The sequence below is a fragment of the Oncorhynchus keta genome, unplaced genomic scaffold (genome assembly GCF_023373465.1).
Source record: "Oncorhynchus keta strain PuntledgeMale-10-30-2019 unplaced genomic scaffold, Oket_V2 Un_contig_2952_pilon_pilon, whole genome shotgun sequence".
Taxonomy (NCBI): domain Eukaryota; kingdom Metazoa; phylum Chordata; class Actinopteri; order Salmoniformes; family Salmonidae; genus Oncorhynchus; species Oncorhynchus keta.
The window spans coordinates 903-27680 of NW_026286595.1; the positions used below are offsets into that span (position 1 = coordinate 903).

The 26778-nt window shown below is 46.5% G+C and overlaps 1 protein-coding gene across 1 annotated transcript; it reads left to right on the forward strand.

Moving 5' to 3' along the window:
* Positions 1 to 23883: 23883 nt before the first annotated feature.
* LOC127923396 (formin-2-like) lies at positions 23884 to 25855 on the forward strand. Its single transcript, XM_052507431.1, has 3 exons — positions 23884 to 24195; positions 25459 to 25603; positions 25823 to 25855. The coding sequence occupies exons 1-3, from the start codon at positions 23912 to 23914 to the stop codon at positions 25853 to 25855; spliced, it is 462 nt and encodes a 153-aa protein (XP_052363391.1). The 5' UTR covers positions 23884 to 23911.
* Positions 25856 to 26778: the final 923 nt, after the last annotated feature.

The following is a 26778-nucleotide window of genomic DNA, read 5'->3' on the forward strand; positions in this document are numbered from 1 at the left end:
TTCACTTTGTTGTGTGTGTTTGTGCTCGTGTTAAAATGCATAACATATCACCATGTGGCTGGTTGCCATTTTGGCTTTTGGGTTTCGTATATGGATGTGTTATCCTTCAGGGGAATGTGCCTCTCTATATACAGTGTGTTCTTCATTCAGTCTCCTCCCACCATCCTAAAATCCTTTGAGGGCGGGATGGCTCTAGAACCTTTAGGCGGGATGGCTCTAGAACCTTTGGGGATGGCTCTAGAACCTTTAGGCGGGATGGCTCTAGAACCTTTAGGCGGGATGGCTCTAGAACCTTTAGGCGGGATATGTAAAACATTTTCTTCTCTATTCCTTACTTCTGGAATGTAGGATTGCTGCTAGTCTTTTACAGGCTTCTATATAGACTATTCTGACGTCGCCACCATGGCGGCAGACTGTTCTGGCTGGCGGAGCTTGTTATCAGCACTAAAGAAGTATCACCTTCAGACTTTATTCATTTAACACGCTGTCAAGTTGAAGTGCCATGGGAGGAGGAAGGAAAAGAGATGTTCAGCAAAAAACAAATGTCCTCTCACTGTCAACTGTCTTTATTTTTAGCAAACTTAACATGTGTAAATATTTGTATGAACATAAGATACAACAACTGAGACAAACTGGACAAATGTGACCCTGAACAAGGGGGGGGGGGGTTCACCAGCTGCATTAAGTACTGCAGTGCATCTCCTCCTCATGGACTGCACCAGATTTGCCAGTTCTTGTTGTGAGATGTTACCCCACTCTTTCACCAAGGCACCTGCAAGTTCCCAGACATTTCTGAGGGGGGCCTGTCATGTCTTTGCTTTTTCCCGGATTAAGTGATATGACACGCCAGTCTATAAAATCCTTTCTCTGTAATTAATATTACCTGATTGAGCTAATCATGTAAATGTAATTAACTAGAAAGTCGGGGCTCCACAAAGTAATATTTATAGAGCAGTTATCTTCCAAATAAACTCTTAAAGACCTAGTAATATTTTACGTCAATATTAATCGTCACCTTAATTCAGTCTCATCTGAAAGTTGTAAATTCTGGTTATCTTCCTGGCTAACAAGTTGAATCAGCAATACAACATAAGTTTAATGATTTATTTATTTACTAAATACCTTGATTACAAAATTGTCATAAAGGAAAAACGTCTCTAGCGGACGGAACAGATATGACAGCTGGTTACACAAATAAAAGGGGCTGGGTTTGAGTGAAAGAGCGGGAAGACTGAGGGACAAAGGGCGAAGCTGTGCTATACAGTATCTTATGCATTCTAAATTACCACCCATTTGGAAAAGGAAAATGCAATAAATATTTCGCCTGAGCTGCGCTTCGTTAGGTTGGTGGTAGATTGAAGGCCGTGTTGCCAAACCGAGTTCTTTGTCCTTTGAAGAATGTCTCTGGTGGTGAACGGGAAACTTTGTAGTAACGTCATTGTGTGGTAGACGGGATACTCTGTCTGTTCTTTCCTAGCCCACATTTTCAGCTGCTGTTGCTAACTCAACGGCTAGGAGGTATCACTTCTGTGGTGAAAAAAAGTTCAAAGTTCATACCATTCGCAACCAAAGCTCACGCTGAGGTTGGCTTCGTTCTGAAGTTATTATCTGAACCATTCTTACATCGGATCGTCATCCTAATGTTCCCCAGAACAGCTGACATGTTAGTCCTTTTAACGTATGGACTGTCGTCCTCACATCCTCGGAACAGGAGGTTACATTTTCCTCAAGGCTTTATATAGTGGAGGGAGAAGGGTGTGTTTTCATAGTTTACAGCCCATGTCTCTTCACAGGGGCGGACCACTGATTGAGCAGAGCCCTAACCTTATGAAAACCCAAATCTCTCATTTACAAGCAAAAATTACATGTAATCTTTTCACCAATAATTTTATATTCAAACATTTAAATTGAACAACAATTCTATGTGAATCCGATAACTACAATGTGCAGACTTTCCACTGTAGAGTTTGTCGTCCTGTCATTGAGAATGTCTCATGACAACCGAACTGACATCATATTCATTAAGTACCAACGCATATGTTCAACTGGTCAGATTACCAGACTATAGTTCATTTCCCCCCACCTTCTGATGTTCCCAGAATCTCTGTTAACCAAGGTTTTCTTAAATGTCACATCAGTAGGGTAGAGCGAGGATAAAGGGGGGGAGAGGTATTTATGACTGTCATAAACCTACCCCCAGGTTTAACGTCATGACAGGCCCTAGCCTGACAGCGACAGATTTGTACCTTGTCAGCTCGGGTTAACCTTCCGTTACCAGTGACTAGGCTACGCTGACAGGCCCTAGCCCTCACCCTCCGATCCAACAGGTCCCAAAAGTCTTCAATGGAGGATATCCGGGCTCTTCGCCGGCAGAACACTGACATTCCTGTCTGGTAGGAAATCAGAACGAGCAGGGTGGCATTCACATGCTGGAGGGGTCATGTCAGGATGAGCAGTATGAGGCGGGTGGCATTGTCATGCTGGAGGGTCATGTCAGGATGAGCAGTATGGCGGGTGGCTTTGTCATGCTGGAGGGTCATGTCACTGAGCAGTATGGCGGGTGGGTCATGCTGGAGGGTCATGTCAGGATGATGGCTGGTGGCATTGTCATGCTGGAGGGTCATGTCAGGATGAGCAGTATGGCGGGTGGCATTGTCATGCTGGAGGGTCATGTCAGGATGAGCAGTATGGCGGGTGGCATTGTCATGCTGGAGGGTCATGTCAGGATGAGCAGTATGGCGGGTGGCATCGTCATGCTGGAGGTCATGTCAGGATGAGCAGTATGGCGTGGTGGCATTGTCATGCTGGAGGGTCATGTCAGGATGAGCAGTATGGCGGGTGGCATTGTCATGCTGGAGGGTCATGTCAGGATGAGCAGTATGGCGGGTGGCATTGTCATGCTGGAGGGTCATGTCAGGATGAGCAGTATGGCGGGGTGGTTTGTCATGCTGGAGGGTCATGTCAGGATGAGCAGTATGGCTGGTGGCATTGTCATGCTGGAGGGTCATGTCAGGATGAGCAGTATGGCGGGTGGCATTGTCATGCTGGAGGGTCATGTCAGGGGATGAGCAGTATGGCCAGGTGGCATTGTCATGCTGGAGGGTCATGTCAGGATGAGCAGTATGGCGGGTGGCATCGTCATGCTGGAGGTCATGTCAGGATGAGCAGCATGGCGAATTGGCTGTCATGCTGGAGGGTCATGTCAGGATGAGCAGTATGGCGGGTAGGCGTTGTCATGCTGGAGGGTCATGTCAGGATGAGCAATATGGCGGGTGGCATCGTCATGCTGGAGGGTCATGTCAGGATGAGCAGTATGGCGGGTGCATTGCGCCATGCTGGAGTGGTCATGTCAGGATGAGCCTGGGCAGGAAGGCACCAAGTGAGGAGGAGGATGTCTTTCCCAATGCACAGCCCCAGACCGTGATTTGACCCTCCACCTCTAACCGATCACGCCCAGAGCAGGCCGGTGTAACATCGACTTTGACGGTAGAACGCAAATCCGACCATCACACTCTGGTGAGACAAACCGCGACTCGCCAGTGAAGAGCACTTTTGTCAGTCCTGTCTCGGTCCAGCTGATGGTGGGCTTGTGCCCATAGGCTACGTTGCTGGTTATGTCTGGTGAGGACTCGTTTACAACAGGCCTACAAGCCCCTCAGTCCAGCCTCTCTCAGCCCATTGCGGACAGTCTGAGCACTGATGGAGGGACAGCTGCTCCTGGTGGGGTAACCTCGCTGGGTAGTCCGGTCCTGGACCTGTCCCGTGATGCAGGCTGCACCGATCCTGTGCAGGGTGTTGTTACACGGGTTTGCCACTGCGATGACGGGGCAGATGTCCGTCCTGACTCCCTGTAGCGCCTGTCTTACGAGTCTCACAGTACGGACATTGTAATTTATTGCCCTGGCCATCTGCAGTCCTCATGCCTCCTTGTAGCTTGCCTAAGGGGCACGTTCACGCAGATGAGCAGGGACCGGCATCTTTCTGTTGGTGTTTTTCCAAGTCAGTAGAAAAGGCCTCTTTAATCTCCTAAATATTCATAATGTGACCTTAATTGCTTACCATCCCAAGCTGTTAGTGTCTTAACGACCGTTCCACAGGTGCATGTTCATTAATTGTTTATGGTTCATTGAACAAGCATGGGGAAACTGTTTAAACCCTCATCTACAATGAAGATATGTGAAGTTACTTGGATTTTTATGAATGATCTTTGAAAGACAGGGTCCTGAAAAAGGGACGTGTTTTTAAAATGTATATATATACACACACGTATGTCTGGTTGACTCTAGGTCTACTGTAGTAATGTTGATGTCTCTACCTCCAGGTCGTACTCTCCTAGAGAAGTTGTTAGACTGTAGTAATATCGATGTCTCTCTCTGTCTACCTCCAGGTCGTACTCTCCTAGAGAAGTTGTTCCTACAACAGGAAGATGCCCAGCCAGAGGAAGCTGAGAAGCTGTGTTCTCGGATTCTGGCCATGGGTCTGCTACTACCCTTCACTGACTGCTTCAGAGACACAATAGGAGGGTCCAACCCACAACTCGCTGCGCCATGCAAGTTCCACGTGGAGTCATATCCTACACCAGGTCTGCTACTACCCTTCACTGACTGCTTCAGAGACACAATAGGAGGGTCCAACCCACAACTCGCTGCGCCATGCAAGTTTCACGTGAGTGTCATATCCTATACCAGGACCCTCAATCCTGTTCCCGTGAGTCATATCCTACACCAGGACTCCCTCAATCCCACCCCACGTGAGTCATATCCCACCAGGACCCTCAACCCTGTTCCACGGAGTCATATATAGGATATATGGTTTGTCGGGCAGGCCGTCATTGTAAACACTGACTTGCCTTGTTAAATAAATAAAGTTCAGTCCCATTGTGTTTGATATGCAGTATGCTAGACATTGTGTTAAATATGTTCCCCTGGTTCAGTCCCATTGTGTTGATATGCGGTATGCTAGACAGTAAATATCCCATTGTGTTGATATGCAGTATGTTAGACAGTAAAATATCCCATTGTGTTGATATGCAGTATGTTAGACAGTAAATATCCCATTGTGTTGATATGCAGTATGTTAGACAGTAAATATCCCATTGTGTTGATATGCAGTATGTTAGACAGTAAATATCCCATTGTGTTCATATGCAGTATGTTAGACAGTAAATATCCCATTGTGTTGATATGCAGTATGCTAGACAGTAAATATCCCATTGTGTTGATATGCAGTATGTTAGACAGTAAATATCCCATTGTGTTGATATGCAGTATGTTAGACAGTAAATATCCCATTGTGTTGATATGCAGTATGCTAGACAGTAAATATCCCATTGTGTTGATATGCAGTATGTTAGACAGTAAATATCCCCTGGTTCAGTCCCATTGTGTTGATATGCAGTATGTTAGACAGTAAATATCCCATTGTGTTGATATGCAGTATGTTAGACAGTAAATATCCCATTGTGTTGATATGCAGTATGCTAGACAGTAAATATCCCATTGTGTTGATATGCAGTATGTTAGACAGTAAATATCCCATTGTGTTGATATGCAGTATGCTAGACAGTAAATATCCCATTGTGTTGATATGCAGTATGTTAGACAGTAAATATCCCATTGTGTTGATATGCAGTATGTTAGACAGTAAATATCCCATTGTGTTGATATGCAGTATGTTAGACAGTAAATATCCCATTGTGTTGATATGCAGTATGTTAGACAGTAAATATCCCATTGTGTTGATATGCAGTATGCTAGACAGTAAATATCCCATTGTGTTGATATGCAGTATGTTAGACAGTAAATATCCCATTGTGTTGATATGCAGTATGTTAGACAGTAAATATTCCCTGGTTCAGTCCCATTGTGTTGATATGCAGTATGTTAGACAGTAAATATCCCATTGTGTTGATATGCAGTATGTTAGACAGTAAATATCCCATTGTGTTGATATGCAGTATGCTAGACAGTAAATATCCCATTGTGTTGATATGCAGTATGTTAGACAGTAAACTATCCCATTGTGTTGATATGCAGTATGTTAGACAGTAAATATCCCATTGTGTTGATATGCAGTATGTTAGACAGTAAATATCCCATTGTGTTGATATGCAGTATGTTAGACAGTAAATATCCCATTGTGTTGATATGCAGTATGTTAGACAGTAAATATCCCATTGTGTTGATATGCAGTATGTTAGACAGTAAATATCCCATTGTGTTGATATGCAGTATGTTAGACAGTAAATATCCCATTGTGTTGATATGCAGTATGTTAGACAGTAAATATCCCATTGTGTTGATATGCAGTATGTTAGACAGTAAATATCCCATTGTGTTGATATGCAGTATGTTAGACAGTAAATATCCCTGGTTCAGTCCCATTGTGTTGATATGCAGTATGTTAGACAGTAAATATCCCATTGTGTTGATATGCAGTATGTTAGACAGTAAATATCCCATTGTGTTGATATGCAGTATGTTAGACAGTAAATATCCCATTGTGTTGATATGCAGTATGTTAGACAGTAAATATCCCATTGTGTTGATATGCAGTATGCTAGACAGTAAATATCCCATTGTGTTGATATGCAGTATGTTAGACAGTAAATATCCCTGGTTCAGTCCCATTGTGTTGATATGCAGTATGTTAGACAGTAAATATCCCATTGTGTTGATATGCAGTATGCTAGACAGTAAATATCCCATTGTGTTGATATGCAGTATGTTAGACAGTAAATATCCCATTGTGTTGATATGCAGTATGTTAGACAGTAAATATCCCATTGTGTTGATATGCAGTATGTTAGACAGTAAATATCCCATTGTGTTGATATGCAGTATGTTAGACAGTAAATATCCCATTGTGTTGATATGCAGTATGTTAGACAGTAAATATCCCATTGTGTTGATATGCAGTATGTTAGACAGTAAATATCCCATTGTGTTGATATGCAGTATGCTAGACAGTAAATATCCCATTGTGTTGATATGCAGTATGCTAGACAGTAAATATCCCCATTGTGTTGATATGCAGTATGTTAGACAGTAACATCCCATTACTGTGCTGATATGCAGTATGCTAGACAGTAAATATCCCATTGTGTTGATATGTAGTATGTTAGACAGTAAATTCCCCTGGTTCAGTCCCATTGTGTTGATATGCAGTATGTTAGACAGTAAATATCCCCTGGTTCAGTCCCATTGTGTTCATATGCAGTATGTTAGACAGTAAATGTCCCATTGTGTTGATATGCAGTATGCTAGACAGTAAATATCCCATTGTGTTCATATGCAGTATGTTAGACAGTAAATGTCCCATTGTGTTGATATGCAGTATGCTAGACAGTAAATATCCAATTGTGTTGATATGCAGTATGTTAGACAGCAAATATCCCATTGTGTTGATATGTAGTATGTTAGACAGTAAATATCCCATTGTGTTGATATGCAGTATGTTAGACAGTAAATATCCCATTGTGTTGATATGCAGTATGTTAGACAGTAAATATCCCATTGTGTTGATATGTAGTATGTTAGACAGTAAATGATCCCATTGTGTTGATATGCAGTATGTTAGACAGTAAATATCCCATTGTGTTGATATGCATATGTTAGACAGTAAATTCCCCTGGTTCAGTCCCATTGTGTTCATATGGTATGTTAGACAGTAAATATCCCATTGTGTTGATATGCAGTATGTTAGACAGTAAATATCCCATTGTGTTGATATGCAGTATGTTAGACAGTAAATATCCCATTGTGTTGATATGCAGTATGTTAGACAGTAAATATCCCATTGTGTTGACATGCAGTATGTTAGACAGTAAATATCCCATTGTGTTGATATGCAGTATGCTAGACAGTAAATATCCATTGTGTTGACATGCAGTATGTTAGACAGTAAATATCCCATTGTGTTGATATGCAGTATGTTAGACAGTAAATATCCCATTGTGTTGATATGCAGTATGCTAGACAGTAAATATCCCATTGTGTTGGATATGCAGTATGCACAGTAACATTCCCTGGTTCAGTCCCATTGTGTTCATATGCAGTATGTTAGACAGTAAATATCCCCTGGTTCAGTCCCATTGTGTTCATATGCAGTATGTTAGACAGTAAATGTCCCATTGTGTTGATATGCAGTATGCTAGACAGTAAACATCCCATTGTGTTGATATGCAGTAGTTAGACAGTAAATATCCCATTGTGTTGATATGCAGTATGCTAGACAGTAACATCCCATTGTGTTGATATGCAGTATGCTAGACAGTAACATCCCATTGTGTTGATATGCAGTATGTTAGACAGTAAATATCCCATTGTGCTGATATGCAGTATGTTAGACAGCAAATATCCCATTGTGTTGATATGCAGTATGTTAGACAGTAAATATCCCATTGTGTTGATATGCAGTATGCTAGACAGTAAATATCCCATTGTGTTGATATGCAGTATGCTAGACAGTAAATATTCTGGTTCAGTCCCATTGTGTTGATATGCAGTATGTTAGACAGTAAATATCCCCTGGTTCAGTCCCATTGTGTTGACATGCAGAATGTTAGACAGTAAATATTCCCTGTTCAGTCCCATTCTGTTGATATGCAGTATGTTAGACAGTAAATATCCCATTGTGTTGATATGTAGTATGCTAGACAGTAATATCCCATTGTGTTGATATGTATGCTAGACAGCAAATATCCCATTGTGTCTTGCAGGTAAAATAAATAGTGTTGGGGCGCCGCAACCGTAAAACTTGAGCCCGTCACAATTAACACAACATGTAAAAAAATACTATCGTCTGCGCCACCGTTAACATTACTGCATGTCAGCCGCGGGACAGATGAGTGAATTAACTGGGAACCGGGTGGTGCTACTCCAAATGGCGTTGTGGTTTGAGGAGAACACTTACACATTGTCAAGGCGGAGATGAGTGGTGGAGACCGAGGCTCGCATGGACAACAGTGGATGCATCAATTAGCCTAAACGTGTCAGCCTAAGTACAGTAGTCTACACGTAGTAGATGTTTCCACGTTCCTTTCCAGTCTGACTGTCACAGAGTGAAGGAATGTGTGCAGGTAGCCAGGGGGAGCTTTTTTGTTACACGGATGAAACGTAGACTGGTAGGAAAAGCTTTCCTTGAAGAAAATGGATTTAAATCGCCAAAAAATTAAAGGCCCAGCCAAATTAGTTGTTTCTGTGTGGTCAAATATATATAAATAAAATACTTTTCCAGTACGTTAAGCTTTATTGTTTTAAGCCCAGAGTAAGAAGGGCAGTTTGGGCAGCAGCGCTGGGGTTCAGGAGTAAGCACAGTGCACTGTTTTTGTAAGAATGATGGCAGAGCTGCAACACCCAATGTATTTTTGTTTTGAGTGAAGGAATAAGAAGGTGCAGGTAGCAGAGGCAACACCCAATGTATTTTTTTTAGAGGATTAGTTTGGCAGTTTGGCAGCAGAGCTGCAAATACCTAATGTATTGAAAAGCTTTTAAGAAGAAGAAGGGATTTAAGCAGCGCCAAAATTAAAGGCCCAGCCAAATTATTGTTGTTTTAAGCCTAGAGTAAGAAACACAATAATAAATGGGCAGCAGAGCTGCAATACACAATGTAAAATGGGTTTTAAGCCAGAGTAAGAAGGGCACAGAGGATCATTACACGTTAATGTATTGATTGTTTTAAGCCTAGAGTAAGAAGGCTGGCACTACACCAATGTATTGTTGTTTTAAGCACAACTTGGCCACAGTATTGGATTTTAAGCTACAGTTTAAGCTGTTTGGTTGTTTTAAGTCTAGAGTAAGAAGGGCAGTTTGGGCAGCAGCGCTGCAAATACCCAATGTATTGTTGTTTTAAGCCTAGAGTAAGAAGGGCAGTTTGGGCAGCAGCGCTGCAAATACCCAATGTATTGTTGTTTTAAGCCTAGAGTAAGAAGGGCAGTTTGGGCAGCAGCGCTGCAAATACCCAATGTATTGTTGTTTTAAGCCTAGAGTAAGAAGGGCAGTTTGGGCAGCAGCGCTGCAAATACCCAATGTATTGTTGTTTTAAGCCTAGAGTAAGAAGGGCAGTTTGGGCAGCAGCGCTGCAAATACCCAATGTATTGTTGTTTTAAGCCTAGAGTAAGAAGGGCAGTTTGGGCAGCAGCGCTGCAAATACCCAATGTATTGTTGTTTTAAGCCAGTTTGGGCAGAGTAAGAAGGGCAGTTTGGGCAGCAGCGCCTGCAAATACCCAATGTATTGTTGTTTTAAGCCTAGAGTAAGAAGGGCAGTTTGGGCAGCAGCGCTGCAAATACCCAATGTATTGTTGTTTTAAGCCTAGAGTAAGAAGGGCAGTTTGGGCAGCAGCGCTGCAAATACCCAATGCATTGTTGTTTTAAGCCTAGAGTAAGAAGGGCAGTTTGGGCAGCAGCGCTGCAAATACCCAATGTATTGTTGTTTTAAGCCTAGAGTAAGAAGGGCAGTTTGGGGCAGCAAGCTGCAAATACCCAATGTATTGTTGTTTTAAGCCTAGAGTAAGAAGGGCAGTTTGGGCAGCAGCGCTGCAAATACCCAAATGTTTTAAGCCCAATGCATTGTTGTTTTAAGCCTAGAGTAAGAAGGGCAGTTTGGGCAGCAGCGCTGCAAATACCCAATGTATTGTTGTTTTAAGCCCAGAGTAAGAAGGGCAGTTTGGGCAGCAGCGCTGCAAATACCCAATGTATTGTTGTTTTAAGCCTAGAGTAAGAAGGGCAGTTTGGGCAGCAGCGCTGCAAAATACCCAATGTATTGTTGTTTTAAGCCTAGAGTAAGAAGGGCAGTTTGGGCAGCAGCGCTGCAAATACCCAATGTATTGTTGTTTTAAGCCTAGAGTAAGAAGGGCAGTTTGGGCAGCAGCGCTGCAAATACCCAATGTATTGTTGTTTTAAGCCTAGAGTAAGAAGGGCAGGCAGCAGCAAATACCCAAAATATTGTTGTTTTAAGCAGAGTAAGAAGGGCAGCGCTGCAAATACCCAATGCATTGTTGTTTTGCAACCCAGTCATACGTATCGCAATATTTTAAAAATACATTCACAGAAAACTGTTTGGAAAGCAAATTACTATTGCTGTAACGACTCCAATCTGTCTTTTAGGTATCACAGTTCTTAACTTAATTGAGTAGCTGATCTTATTTTTTATTTTTTTTTGTAGTATATCTTATTAGCACCAGTGAAGAAAATAGTGCATATTCACTGTCTTCATCATTGGGTCAGTGACACTTTTGTTTGTTTTTGGACAATAACTTCCTCCTCCAGGTTGGATGGGATGTTTGTAGTGTATTTGTCTCTCCTTTTCATAGGCCTTTCATATCGATCAGATGTCATTTTTATTGATCGCTATGCCCTCTGGGTGTCGGTCAGTCGCTATGCCCTCTGGGTGTCGGTCAGTCGCTATGCCCTCTGGGTGTCGGCCGGCCGCAATGCACTTTAGGTATGGTTTTGCTGAGTTCGAGTGCTCTGAGCTCTAACACACAACGCTAATGGCTGTGATGCTATCTGTAACAAGAGCCACCTTGTTGTTATGGTGACAATGCCACAGTGAAAGTCATAAATGCTTGAGGATGCTGGAGTCAGTGTTCTTAGTGGCTATCTGGAGGGACCAGTCTCCTGGCTAGCTGTTGGTACAGTGTCTGTCTGGAGGGACCAGCCTCCTGGCTAGCTGTTGGTACAGTGTCTCTCTGGAGGGACCAGTCTCCTGGCTAGCTGTTGGTACAGTGTGTCTCTGGAGGGACCAGTCTCCTGGCTAGCTGTTGGTACAGTGTCTCTCTGGAGGGACCAGTCTCCTGGCTAGCTGTTGGTACAGTGTCTCTCTGGAGGGACCAGTCTCCTGGCTAGCTGTTGGTACAGTGTCTCTCTGGAGGGACCAGTCTCCTGGCGAGCTGTTGGTACAGTGTGTCTCTCTGGAGGGACCAGTCTCCTGGCTAGCTGTTGGTACAGTGTCTCTCTGGAGGGACCAGTCTCCTGGCTAGCTGTTGGTACAGTGTGTCTCTCTGGAGGGACCAGTCTCCTGGCTAGCTGTTGGTACAGTGTGTCTCTCTGGAGGGACCAGTCTCCTGGCTAGCTGTTGGTGGTGGAGGGACCACAGTGTGTACAGTGTCTCTCTGGAGGGACCAGTCTCCTGCCTAGCTGTTGGTACAGTGTGTCTCTCTGGAGGGACCAGTCTCCTGGCTAGCTGTTGGTACAGTGTGTCTCTGGAGGGACCAGTCTCCTGGCTAGCTGTTGGTACAGTGTGTCTCTGGGGGGACCAGTCTCCTGGCTAGCTGTTGGTACAGTGTGTCTCTGGAGGGACCAGTCTCCTGGCTAGCTGTTGGTACAGTGTGTCTCTCTGGAGGGACCAGTCTCCTGGCTAGCTGTTGGTACAGTGTGTCTCTCTGGAGGGACCAGTCTCCTGGCTAGCTGTTGGTCTCTGGAGGGACCACAGCTGTGTCTCTCTGGAGGGACCAGTCTCCTGGCTACCAGTGTCTCTCTGGAGGGACCAGTCTCCTGGCTAGCTGTTGGTACAGTGTGCTGGAGGGACCAGTCTCCTGGCTAGCTTGGTACAGTGTCTCTCTGAGGGACCAGCCTCCTGGCTAGCTGTTGGTACAGTGTGTCTCTCTGGAGGGACCTCTCTGGCTAGCTGTTGGTACAGTGTGTCTCTGGAGGGACCAGTCTCCTGGCTAGCTGTTGGTACAGTGTGTCTCTCTGGAGGGGACCAGCCTCCTGGCTAGCTGTGTGAACACTGTACTGCTGCATGTTGTAGCAGTAATAGAGAACGACAGCCCTTTGCGCTCCCTCCCTGCCTGACTTATGTTCTCCTCAGAGGTATACAGATGGGACCGGTTTCAGATTGTAGCCTGACGCTATAATATGGCCATGGGAACACTAAGGCAAAGTGTAGCTGATTACAGACAGGAAAGGATGGGACAGGGCAGCTCTCAGGCTTTGACCTGTGAATATATGATCGTTCTCTCCCCTCTCCTCCCTGTGCAGCACAGAGCAGCAATATAGAGAAGGAGAAAGCGTAGTCATAAAGCAACCTGATCTGACTGCAAGCCGTCCCATCAGCCCGTGCAAAAACCCGGTGACTTGCCTGAAGCTACAATGACAGCAGGGAGAAGAGACCAGTCCACTATATCAGGCTCTCTGAGTCTGGACTGGTCAGAGTTACCATGAGAACAGGAGGGAGGGCAGCGACGCCCAATGTTTCTGGGGACTGCTGCAGTTTCGCAGAGGATGCAGTGTCTTAGGGAGTTTTCAGGATCGCAGACCGGTGACAGGAAAGAAGTGTCAGACTGGCAGTAACTCACTGCGTTGTCAGAAGAGGAATAGAGAACAGCAGAGCAGAGGAAAAAACACCACCGTTTACCACCTCGAGGGGATTTGTTGATTTTATTTTTCTAAAATGCAACTCCACATTTTTCCCTCAGCGGTCTTGGCGATGACGGAATAGCTACATGTTCCAAACAGGAAGTGCAGAGAGCTGAGTCCGGAGACTATGCGCCATAAAATTCAATATTCTGTCCAGGAACTGACAGATTAAAGCAGACAAGGACATGGCGTATATGTCAGAGTCAGGCGTAGAGACCGATGGGGGCTCTTCCTCCTCCTCCCTGGCTCTAGCTAATGATGATGTGGGGGCCTCTGAGTGTGTGGTGCTGTCTCGGGTTCCAGAGCTAGTCCGAGAGCTACTAACCATCAATGGCCAGGGAAGAGGGGAGGAGAGGGAGAGGAGGCTGACCTAGCATGGCTCAAACTCAAACAGACCGTCCGCAGGAAATGCAACCTATTTGAGCACCTGCAGGTTAGCATGGGAGCAATATGCACAAGGCTGTGTCTCTGTCCAAAGTACGGTAGCACCCTATTCCCTATGTAGTGCACGACTTTTGACCAGGGGACATTTGGGACGGGTGCTTTTGTTCTTCGATCTAACATGGTTGAGTACACACTGCATGTGATGTCCCTTCCGTTGCACTCAGCATCCAAGACGAGAGTTTTCCATCTGAAATGGGATTAGTCCATGTGATTGGTTGACTTATGATTGTAGAATGAATAATGGCACCCTATTCCCTTTATAGTGCACTATTTTAGACCAGGACCCATAGTGCACTAAATAGGGAATAGGGCCCATAGTGCACTAAATAGGGAATAGGGCCCATAGTGCACTAAATTGGGAATGTCCTTTGTCCCCTTATGCCGTTATATATTTTCTGTTATAACGTAGTACATGGGGTTGATTTTAAGAAATGTGATTAATATAATATTTTCCATTCCGAGAAAAACTGAAACTTTTCAGGGTTTCCGTTAAGATGGAAAATATTGCGCTGTACAAAGTGACGGTCGGGAGTAGGCTACAGTATAAAAGGATTGGAGGTTTCTACATTAATATCTAAGGGGCATAACATTTCCACACCCTAATTGTAGTGTAACCAATACTCATTTCGCCTATGCTAGGACTACAGTATATCTAAACATTTTTTAAATGACTTGATTCTCCACCAATAATTACATTTAGATGATTGGAGGACTCTAAATTAATATCTAAGGGGCATTTTCCGTTAGGGTCTGTGAGAATATCTAAGGGACTTGTATATAATTCTAAATTAATTCATTAATAAGAATCACTTTGTTTAAAAAGTAACTATATTGGAGATTTCATTTTCAATTAACCTCGAGTGAGCGAGGAAAAATGCAGTTCTTGAACATGAGGTGAGACATTCTCACTAATTTGTAAATAAAGCCAGTTTGTTATTTAGAATTATTTATTTCTGGAGACACCTAACTTGATTATTTAGGAGACATCACTTGCTTATATTCAGTCAACACATTTCTTAAGAATAGAAGGCTATATATAACAATATATAACAATATTTTTTTTTTATTCTATTCTTAAGAATAGAAGGCTATATATAACATATATCTTAAGAATAGAAGGCTATATATAACATATATCTTAAGAATAGAAGGCTATATATAACATATCTTAAGAATAGCTATAAGGATTTGAATTATTTATATACGGTAAGCATTGTAATCTGATAAGATATAGCCCTGCTAATATAATAATGACGCTGTACAATGACCTGCTAAGCCATAATGACGCTGAACGTGACCTATAATAATGACGCTGTACAATATGCCCTGCTAATAGCCATAATGACGCTGTACAACGTGCCCTGCTAATAGCCATAATGAACAACGTGACCTGCTAATAGCCATAATGATGCTGTACAACGTGCCCTGCTAATAGCCATAATGACGCTGTACAACGTGCCCTGCTAATAGCCATAATGACGCTGTACAACGTGACCTGCTAATAGCCATAATGACGCTGTACAACGTGCCCTGCTAATAGCCATAATGACGCTTATAACGTGCCCTGCTAAAAATGATACAACGTGCCCTGCTAATAGCCATAATGACGCTGTACAACGTGCCCTGCTAATAGCCATAATGACGCTGTACAACGTGCCCTGCTAATAGCCATAATGACGCTGTACAACGTGCCCTGCTAATAGCCATAATGACGCTGTACAACGTGACCTGCTAATAGCCATAATGACGCTGTACAACGTGCCCTGCTAATAGCCATAATGACGCTGTACAACGTGCCCTGCTAATAGCCATAATGACGCTGTACAACGTGACCGTGTGTTTGAAGGAGTATTTTCCAGTAAGCAACAATTTGTTTGCCTTCATTAGACAACTTTGTTCCAATATTTCTGTAATTCAGTCATATTTATTCCCATAGTAATTCATTATGGATCCATGACTAAATCAACATCTGCATTTTGAAAGATGATTTTTTAAATCATTTTATTAACAAAAGCATAAAGATGCTGATGAAGAAAAACAGTACTATACAGTATATGCTTTCACATTTGGGTAAGAAAGCATTTATTAAAGCATTTTGAAGAAAAGCCACCTGCATTTGTTTATTAGGTGACTATGCAGTCTGACAAGTAAACGTAGCCTACAATACATTCTGTAGTAAACATGGGAAAGTGTCTAATTTCTTACATAAGGGAGAGCAGGTCATGTCCAGACTTTCTCAGTGACCTCAAGTACCTTCAATAATTGCTGTACTAGAGAATTCGGGCATGTGGGTGGGAGACCGGGGTTCAATTCCCCGACAGGGAGAAAGGAGTAGACTGTCCTTGTAAATAAATGTGTTCTTAACACCTCTTTAAGGAATACCTAGGATAGGATAAAGTAATCCTTCTCACCCCCCTTAAAATATTTAGATGCACTATTGTAAAGTGGCTGTTCCACTGGATGTCATAAGGTGAATGCACCAATTTGTAAGTCGCTCTGGATAAGAGCGTCTGCTAAATGACTTAAATGTAAATGTTAACTGATTTCATGTGTTATTTCATAGTTTTGATGTCTTCACTATTATTCTACAATGTAGAAAATTGTAAAAAAAAAAAAAATAATAATCCTGGAATGACCCTCTGGGTTCCCGCTGTACAACGTGATGGTCGGCAGTACAGTACTGGGCTATTTAGCTAAAGAATCCCAATGTGCTGGCAGGGCACGCGGGAGACTGGGGTTCAAGTCCCCGACAGGGAGGAAGGAGTAGACTGTCCTTATAAATTAGAATTTGTTGACTTGCGTAGTAAAATAAGTTACGCTAAGAGCATAACATTTATACACCCTAATTTTCTAATTCTAGTCCAACCAATACCCAAACCGAGATTACGTTCAAATAACAATCTTATTCATTTATGAAGACCAGTCCTCATGCTTGTCTCAGAGCAGTGTGAAACGGTGCCTAAAATAGTTGTAGGCTTTTGCTTCTAACTTTAATATTCTCTTTAAATTACCTATCCCACTTTTAACAGCACATGACTCAACACTAGTGAGACTCATATCTCCTACAGTTTTTCGAAAAATATGACGTGACTCTCCGCGAATAATTACATGTAGAGGATTGGAGGATAGTTCTGTAATTCAGTGATATTTATTCCCATAGTAATTCATTATGGATCAATAACTAAATAAAGATCAGCATTTTGAAAGTGTTTTTATTATTTGTATTAATGAAAGCCTAAAGCATAAACCATTATTAGTTACATTGTTTTAGTTTGAACCCGCAGACTGACACTAAGAACGGGAATGTTTCCTTTTATTAGTGCAATGCCCCTTAAATATTTTGGAGATTGTTTACAAATCAGCAAGAAAAAGGCCATTCTTAAACATGGGGTGAGACATTGTTACTAATTTATTAAAAAAGCCTGTTTGATATTTAGAATTATTTATTATTTTTTAGAGGGAGAAATGCATAGTCTTAGACTGTTGCGTCACTCAGGCGCTGTACAACGTGACCGGTCGGGTGTGGCCTACACTACTACTACTACTACTACAGTAAGATAAATGATCCTAACAAATGAAATAATAAAAACCTTAGTGTAACAACAGTTTTAGTAAGTAATACTGAAGTCGTGCACAATTATCAGTTTCTATTTCGGTTTATGTCGCCCATTCATTATCAGTTAGAGACATAGTAGGACCCAAAAGCATAATCAGTGGTCTAACTCCCCCTGGTGGTGTTCTGGAGCAATGACGTGGTGATGCAGGGTACCGTACTAAACGACAAATTACCTATAAGTCCCGCGGCGTAAGCGCACAACTTTTTAAAGGAGAAACCACTGTTCTATTGTCCCCTAACAGCATAATATCTCCTCTTTTGTCCTCTGTTGTCCCCTTATGCTATTCTCATGTATGTCATATTATCTCCCTCTCTCCCCCAGCAAGACCAGCTGTACACGTGGGCAGCGGTCAGCCAGCCCCCCACTCCAGGGAACACTTTGAGGGCCGGCCCCCCCCTGGGCACCCCTGGGCACCTGAAGACACCGAGGAGGGTAGGGGGCCCCCACCCAGACCTGTAGAGGAGAAACGGCTAACTACTGTACCAGACCAGGTCTCATTACACCGAGGAGGGTAGGGGCCCTCACCACATCCATATAGATACTATTATACTGTAGAGACTAGATCTGAAACGGCTAACTACTGTAACAGACCAGGTCTCATTACACCGAGGAGGGTAGGGGCCCTCACCACATCCATATAGATACTATTATACTGTAGAGACTAGATCTGAAACAGCTAACTACTGTAACAGACCAGGTCTCATTACACATAGTTACACGTTCTACCAAGGTGGGAAGGTGCCCTCATCAAAACAGTTACGAACTTCAGACTGTTGTACTTGTTTTCTCCTTTAACTCTCACTAGCGCTGATTTTTGCAGATGGAGTCTAGAAACGTTAACTTCCTTAGCCAGGGCGGGAGCTCGTAGCCTCGTCCCTTAGCCAGGGCGGGGAGCTCGTAGTCCCTTCAGGCGGGAGCTCGTAGTCCCTGGCCAGGGCGGGGAGCTCGTTAGCCAGGGCGGGGGAGCTCGTAGCCTCGTCCCTTAGCCAGGGCGGGGAGCTCGTAGCCTCGTCCCTTAGCCAGGGGCGGGGGAGCCTCGTTGGCCAGAGGCCCGTAGCCTTAGCCAGGGGCGGGGAGCTCGTAGCCTCGTCCCTTAGCCAGGGGCGGGGGAGCTCGTAGCCTCGTCCCTTAGCCAGGGGCGGGGAGCTCGTAGCCCCTAGCCAGGCGGGGAGTCCCTAGCCAGGGCGGGGAGCTCGTAGCCTCGTCCCTTAGCCAGGGCGGGGAGGGAGCTCGTCCCTTAGCCAGGGGCGGGAGCCTAGCCTCGTCCCTTAGCCAGGGGCGGGGAGGAGTCCCTAGCCAGGCGGGGAGCTCGTAGCCTCGTCCCTTAGCCATGCGCTACGCTAAATGCTAATAGTACTAGTTAAAACTCAGACGTTCATTAAAATACACATGCAGGGTATTGAATTAAAGCTACACTCGTTGTGAATCCAGGCAACAAGTCAGATTTTTAAAATGCTTTTCGGCGAAAGCATGAGAAGCTATTATCTGATAGCATGTAACACCCCAAAAGACCCGCAGGGGACGTAAACAAAATAATTAGCATAGTCGTCGCTACACAAACCGCACAAATAAAATCTAAAACATTCATTACCTTTGACCATCTTCTTTGTTGGCACTCCTAGATGTCCTATAATCACTATTGGGTCTTTTTTTTTATTAAATCGGTCCATATATAGCCTGGATATCGATCTATGAAGACTGTGTGATAAACGGAAAAAAATAGCGTTTCATAACGTAACGTCATTTTTTAAAATTCAAAAAGTCGACGATAAACTTTCACAAAACACTTGAAATACTTTTGTAATGCAACTTTAGGTATTAGTACACGTTAATAAGCGATAAAATTCATCAGGAGGCGATGTCAATTCTATAGGTGTCTGTCTCGAAAAAATGTCTTGGAGAGAGCTCGACCAAAACATCCGGTCGGAGACCAAAACATCCGGTCGGAGACCGGAGGGAATCGATTCCCTTGATTCGGTTAGACCAAGAATCAATTGCGAATCAAATGACAAGACTCTAGACAACGTGTGGAAGCTGTAGGCACTGCAACCTCGGCCTCATTTAATTTGGTTCACTTTGAACAATTTCTTGAAGTCGCGGATGGTTATTTATTTCCATTTTCAGTGATCAGATTTTCCTGCACTTTTCGATGATTTAACCAGTTTTATAAACGTCTGAGTGTTTTCTATCCACACATACTAATCATATGCATATACTATATTCCTGGCCTGAGTAGCAGGGCGCTGAAATGTTGTGCGATTTTTAACAGAATGTTCGAAAAAGTAGAGGGTCGACTTAACAGGTTAATTTAACCCAACCGTGTAGATTTATGGAAAGGCTTGATTCTAATCTGGATCTCTTCTTTCCTGCTCTGATTCCTTTAGAGGGAGATGAAGGTAAGTTACATTGTGAATGTGTTTCTGCATGGTAATTTAACTATTTTTGGCCTTGCTCGTCATGTGCTGTCTGTCTGTAGTCCCACATGCTATTGAAAGGGCCAAGGTTGCATAGCAACAATGAGTCAGTGCTTAGGCAGGCAAAAATTGATTGATATTCTGAGCACAGCTTTCCCCTCTCTGACCCCCGACATAGATCCCGTCGTCTTTCCCTCCCCCCAGACAAACATCCCGTCGTCTTTCCCCCCTCCGACAAACATCCCGTCGTCTTCCCCCTCCGACAAACATCCTGTCGTCTTCCCCCCTCCTCCGACAAACATCCCGTCGCCCCCTCCGACAAACATCCCGTCGCCCCCTCCCCCCTCCGACAAACATCCCGTCGCCCCCTCCGACAAACATCCCGTCGTCTTCCCCCCTCCGACAAACATCCCGCCCCCTCCGACAAACATCTGTCCCCCTCCGACAAACATCCCGTCCCCCTCCGACAAACATCTCGTCTTCCCGTCCCCCTCCGACAAACATCTCGTCTCCCCCCTCCGACAAACATCTCGTCTCCCCCCTCCGACAAACATTCGTCTCCCCCTCCGACAAACATCTCGTCTTCCCCCTCCGACAAACATCTCGTCAACCCCCTCCGACAAACATCCTGTCGTCTTCCCCCCCCGACAAACATCCCGTCGTCTTCCCGTCCCCCTCCGACAAACATCTAGTCTTCCCCCCTCCGACAAACATCCCGTCGTCTTCCCCCCAGACAAACATCCTCGTCTTCCCTCCGACAAACATCCCTCCCCCCTCCGACAAACATCCTCGCCCCCCCCTCCGACAAACATCCCGTCCCCTCCGACAAACATCCCGTCCCCCTCCGACAAACATCCTGTCGTCTCCCCCCTCCGACAAACATCCCGTCCCCCTCCGACAAACATCTCGTCTTCCCGTCCCCCTCCGACAAACATCTCGTCTTCCCCCCCTCCGACAAACATCTCGTCTTCCCCCCTCCGACAAACATCTCGTCTTCCCCCCCCCTCAGACAAACATCCGTCGTCTCCCCTCGACAAACATCCCGGCGTCTCCCCCAGACAAACATCCGTCGCCCCCAGACAAACATCCCGTCGCCCCCCAGATAAACATCCTGTCTGTCCTTGCTGCGGATTCTAACACCTAAATGGTTGTATTCTGGTAGTGATTAATACCAGTAGAAAGTGGTCTGGTCTAGTTGACCGTGCATGGTTGTGGTTGTATTCTGGTAGTGATTAATACCAGTAGAAAGTGGTCTGGTCTAGTTGACCGTGCATGGTTGTGGTTATATTCTGGTAGTGATTAATACCAGTAGAAAGTGGTCTGGTCTAGTTGACCGTGCATGGTTGTGGTTGTATTCTGGTAGTGATTAATACCAGTAGAAAGTGGTCTGGTCTAGTTGACCGTGCATGGTTGTGGTTGTATTCTGGTTGTGATAATATAGAAGTATCCTGTCTCTCTCTTCCTACAGAACACCAGGCAGCCATCTTGGGGCTGAAGAGACATCAGAGGGAAGAAGTCGGCCAACTTCAGGTCAGTCATTCTAGTCCACCTAGTCTCCCTATCCTCCCTAGTCACCCTATTCTCAGACTAGATTTGCAAAGTACCCGGTAAGATTTCCTAAATCAGTAGGGAATCATCCAACCCTACCTGAGAGGTTATCTATAGGACTGTACAGTCTTTCCCTTTGGAGAGAATAGCATCATGAATAGCCCTGGCCTCCGTCACCTGATTAACCACAAGGGGGCAGCATCCACTAAGTTGTACTAGTTTAGTGGAATTACTCTTAACAGCAGTTGTAAGTGAGGGTCTTGGTGTGTGTGGACCAGTACCTGGCAGACTCTGACCTCTCCCATGTTTATCTCTTCTCTGTGTCTCCTGGAGATGATCCTTGTTGTTGAAGTATTGTCCTTCTGAAAGCCGCCATCTTGTCCCATATGAAGTCATTTAGCTCCTCTACAAGAAGCCCTGCCTCTAACAAGAATACGTTGAATATAACATTGTTCTCCTTCTGGTTATAAAACAGTTAACATATTGCTTTAAAGGTTTAAATGAACACTGTTTTCCTCTTGCTCTCTGCCCCCCCTCTTGCTCTCTGCCCCCCTCTTGCTCTCTGCCCCCTCTTGCTCTCTGCCCCCTCTTGCTCTCTGCCCCCCTCTTGCTCTCTGCCCCCCTCTTGCTCTCTGCCCCCCTCTTGCTCTCTGCCCCCACCTCTTGCTCTCTGCCCCCACCTCTTGCTCTCTGCCCCCCCTTGCTCTCTGCCCCCTCTTGCTCTCTGCCCCCTCTTGCTCTCTGCCCCCCCTCTTGCTGCCCCCTCTTGCTCTCTGCCCCCTCTTGCTCTCTGCCCCCTCTCTTGCTCTCTGCCCCCCTCTTGCTCTCTGCTCTCTGCTCTCTGCCCCCCCCCCTCTTGCTCTCTGCCCCCCCCTCTTGCTCTCTGGCCCCCCTCTTGCTCCCCTTGCTCTCTGCCCCCCTCTTGCTCTCTGCCCCCCCCTCTTGCTCTGCCCCCCCCTCTTGCTCTCTGCCCCCCTCTTGCTCTCTGCCCCTCCCTGCTTGCTCTCTGCCCCCCCTCTTGCTCTCTGCCCCTCCCTGCTTGCTCTCTGCCCCTCCCTGCTTGCTCTCTGCCCCCTGCTTGCTCTCTGGCCCCCTGCTTGCTCTCTGCCCCCCTGCTTGCTCTCTGGCCCCCCTCTCTCGCTCTCTGGCCCCCTCTCTCGCTCTCTGGCCCCCCTCTCGCTCTCTGGCCCCTCCTCTCTCGCTCTCTGGGCTCTCTGGCCCCCCCTCTCGCTCTCTGGCGCCCCTCTCTCGCTCTCTGGCTCCCCCTCTCTCGCTCTCTGGCTCCCCCTCTCTCGCTCTCTGGCCCCCTCTCGCTCTCTGGCTCCCCCTCTCTCGCTCTCTGGCCCCCCTCTCTCGCCTCTGCCCCCCTCGCACTCTAACCCCCCTCTCTGTCTCTCCAGGAGGAGTCGGTGCTGAAAACAGTGAAGCTGAAAGAGGAGCACGTCAATGTGATCCAGCAGTTAGAACAGACCATTGAAGACCTGCGGACTAAGATAGCTGAGCTGGAGGAACAGCACCCCCTGCTGGACAGAGATATTATTAGCATTAAGGAGCCGGAGGCCGGTGTGGAGGGGGAGGGGGATCTAGACCTACAGACTGAGGAGAGGATAGTGAAGGAGGTCTGTCATGTAGACCTACAGACTGAGAAGGAGAGGATAGTGAAGGAGGTCTGTCATGTAGATCTACAGACTGAGGAGAGGATAGTGAAGGAGGTCTGTCATGTAGATCTACAGACTGAGGAGAGGATGGTGAAGGAGGTCTGTCATGTAGATCTACAGACTGAGGAGAGGATGGTGAAGGAGGTCTGTCATGTAGACCAACAGACTGACTGTCTCCTGAGTTGTCTGGAGGCCAAGTCTGTCCAGACGTCACCTATGGAGGAAAGCTATAAGTTTAAAGTGCCTTTACCGGACCAGATGCCACCCTTGTTTGTGAAAGAGGCTGGAGGAGAGTCCTCTTCGTCTTCCTCCTGTCCCCTGAAACTCCCCCCAGAACTGGCCCTGTCTCTACCCATACCCTTCTCCCCTAAGGTCGCACCAGCATTTGTCTGTACGTGCCAACAGCAGCCGAAAGTGGCATTAAACCCCCACCCCCACCTCCACCTCCTTTACCTGGTCACTACCATGGCAATCCCCTCCACCACCACCTCAGGGGTGCAATGCCCCCACCACCTCCTACCAGGGGTGCAATGCCCCCATAACCTCCTCCACCTCTACCAGGGGTGCAACCACCACCTCCTCCACCTCCTCTACCAGGGGCAATGCCTCCACCACCTCCTCCACCTCCTCTACCCAACCTCCACCTCCTCTACCAGGGGGTGCAATGCCCCCACCACCTCCTCCACCTCCTCTACCAGGGAGTGCAATGCCCCCACCACCTCCTCCACCTCCTCTACCAGGGGGTGCAATGCCCTAACCACCTCCTCCACCTCCTCTACCAGGGGGTGCAATGCCCCCACCACCTCCTCCACCTCCTCTACCAGGGTGCAATGCCCCCACCACCTCCTCCACCTCCTCTACCAGGGGGTGCAATGCCCCCACCACCCCCTCCCTTACCTGGGATGATAGGGATGGGCCCTCCCCCACCCCCTCCACCATTACCTGGGATGGGAGGACCTCCTCCTCCTCCTCCTCCTGGCTGTGGCCCTCCTCCACCATGTGCCCTGGGCTCCCTGGTCCCTCCGTTGCCCATGGGACTGTATGCTCTAGGCATGGCCCAGGAGAAACCTCCCCGGAAAGGAGTGGTGGAGCCCCCCAGACCCATGAAACCTCTCTACTGGACCAGGATACAGCTCAACTCAGCTCAACACAAAAAGTAATCAATCAATTAAATGTAGTTAACAAGACATTTTGTTTTATTTCAGCAGTTGTTTCTAAAGCTTTATGCTAAAAAGTTATTATATGATGACAGTTATGCTAGTTACATAAACATCTGGACCTGTATTGACAAAGGCTTTAGAGTAGGAGTGGAGATCTAGGATCAGGTCATGGTCTCAGTAGAAGTGGTGATCTAGGATCAGGTCACAAAGAGTCTCAGTAGGAGTGGTGATCTAGGATCAGGACATGAAGAGTCTCAGTAGGAGTGGTGATCTAGGATCAGGACATAGTCTCAGTAGGAGTGGTGATCTAGGATCAGGTCATAGTCTCAGTAGGAGTGGTGATCTAGGATCAGGTCATAAAGAGTCTCAGTAGGAGTGGTGATCTAGGATCAGGTCATAAAGAGTCTCAGTAGGAGTGGTGATCTAGGATCAGGTCATAAAGAGTCTCAGTAGGAGTGGTGATCTAGGATCAGGTCATAAAGAGTCTCAGTAGGAGTGGTGATCTAGGATCAGGTCATAAAGAGTCTCAGTAGGAGTGGTGATCTGGGATCAGGTCATAAAGAGTCTCAGTGGGAGTGGTGATCTGGGATCAGGACATAAAGAGTCTCAGTAGGAGTGGTGATCTAGGATCAGGTCATAAAGAGTCTTTACCGTTGATGGGGCTAGCTGCTACCGTTGATGGGGCTAGCTGCTACCGTTGATGGGGCTAGCTGCTACCGTTGATGGGGCTAGCTGCTACCGTTGATGGGGCTAGCTGCTACCGTTGATGGGGCTAGCTGCTACCGTTGATGGGGCTAGCTGCTACCGTTGATGGGGCTAGCTGCTACCGTTGATGGGGCTAGCTGCTACCGTTGATGGGGCTAGCTGCTACCGTTGATGGGGCTAGCTGCTACCGTTGATGGGGCTAGCTGGCTACCGTTGATGGGGCTAGCTGGCTACCGTTGATGGGGCTAGCTGCTACCGTTGATGGGGCTAGCTGCTACCGTTGATGGGGCTAGCTGCTACCGTTGATGGGGCTAGCTGGCACCGTTGATGGGGCTAGCTGGCTACCGTTGATGGGGCTAGCTGGCTACCGTTGATGGGGCTAGCTGGCTACTGTTGATGGGGCTAGCTGGCTAACTACTACTGTTAGCCAGCCAGATAGCCATGAAGAATAGAGCTTTGTAGGTCTAGCTACCCACAAATAATCTGGAACATTTCTGGGATCTTTGAGTGAGGTTGTGACTGTTGGAACTTTACTAACTCTTCCCTCATCCTAGAGAGGTGAGCACGTCGCTGGTCTGGGACAAGATACAGGAGCCTGATGTGAACTTTGAGGAGTTCGTAGAGCTGTTCTCCAAGACTGCTGTGAAGGAGAAGAAGAAACCCCTGTCAGATACCATCACCAAGTCTAAAGCCAAACAGGTGAGATCAGATACCCTCCCCTATTTACCCCTGTCAGGTCCCAGTGCCCCCTGTCCTATCCTCCTGTCCTGTCCCAGTGCCGCCTGTCCTCCTGTCCTGTCCCAGTGCCGCCTGTCCTATCATCCAGTCCTATCCTCCTGTCTAATTGTCCAATCACCCTCATGTTTATGTAGTTCTCCTACATGTCATCCTTCCAGCTGTTCTGTTGTTCTCCTTCAGTTGAACTGTCTGGGTTCTGGGGGTTTCTACTGAACTGGGAATATTCTGGGTTCTGGGCTTTCTACTAACCTGGGAACTGTCTGGAGGGGTTTCTACTGACCTGGGAACTGTCTGGGTGGGCTTCTACTGACCTGGGAACTGTCTGGGGGGGGTTTCTACTGACCTGGGAACTGTCTGGGGGGTTCTACTGACCTGGGAACTGTCTGGGGGGTTTCTACTAACCTGGGAACTGTCTGGGGTGGTTTCTACTGACCTGGGAACTGTCTGGGGGGGGTTTCTACTGACCTGGGAATGGTCTGGGGGGGTTTCTACTGACCTGGGAACGGCCTGGGGGTTTCTACTGACCTGGGAACGGCCTGGGGGTTCTACTGACCTGTGAACTGTCTGGGGAGTTTCTACTGACCTGGGAACTGTCTGGGGTGGTTTCTACTGACCTGGGAACTGTCTGGGGGGTTTCTACTGACCTGGGAACTGTCTGGGGGGGTTTCTACTGACCTGGGAACTGTCTGGGGGGGGGTTCTATTGACCTGGGAATTGTCTGGGGGGGTTTCTATTGACCTGGGAACTGTCTGGGGTGGTTTCTACTGACCTGGGAACTGTCTGGGGGGGTTTCTACTGACCTGGGAACTGTCTGGGGGGGGTTTCTACTGACCTGGGAACTGTCTGGGGGGGGTTCTATTGACCTGGGAATTGTCTGGGGGGTTTCTATTGACCTGGGAACTGTCTGGGGTGGTTTCTACTGACCTGGGAACTGTCTGGGGGGGTTTCTACTGACCTCTGAACTGTCTGGGGTGGTTTCTACTGACCTGGGAACTGTCTGGGGGGTGGTTTCTACTGACCTGGGAACTGTCTGGGGGGTGGTTTCTACTGACCTGGGAACTGTCTGGGGGGTGGTTTCTATTGACCTGGGAACGGTCTGGGGTGGTTTCTACTGACCTGGGAACGGTCTGGGGTGG

Coding starts and splice junctions, on each gene's coding strand:
- LOC127923396 (XM_052507431.1), top strand. CDS start 23,912: ATGCCCCCACCACCCCCTCCCTTACCTGGGATGATAGGGATGGGCCCT. Junction 24,196..25,458: donor AACTCAGCTCAACACAAAAA/GTAATCAATCAA, acceptor CCCTCATCCTAG/AGAGGTGAGCACGTCGCTGG. Junction 25,604..25,822: donor CCAAGTCTAAAGCCAAACAG/GTGAGATCAGAT, acceptor GTTCTCCTTCAG/TTGAACTGTCTGGGTTCTGG.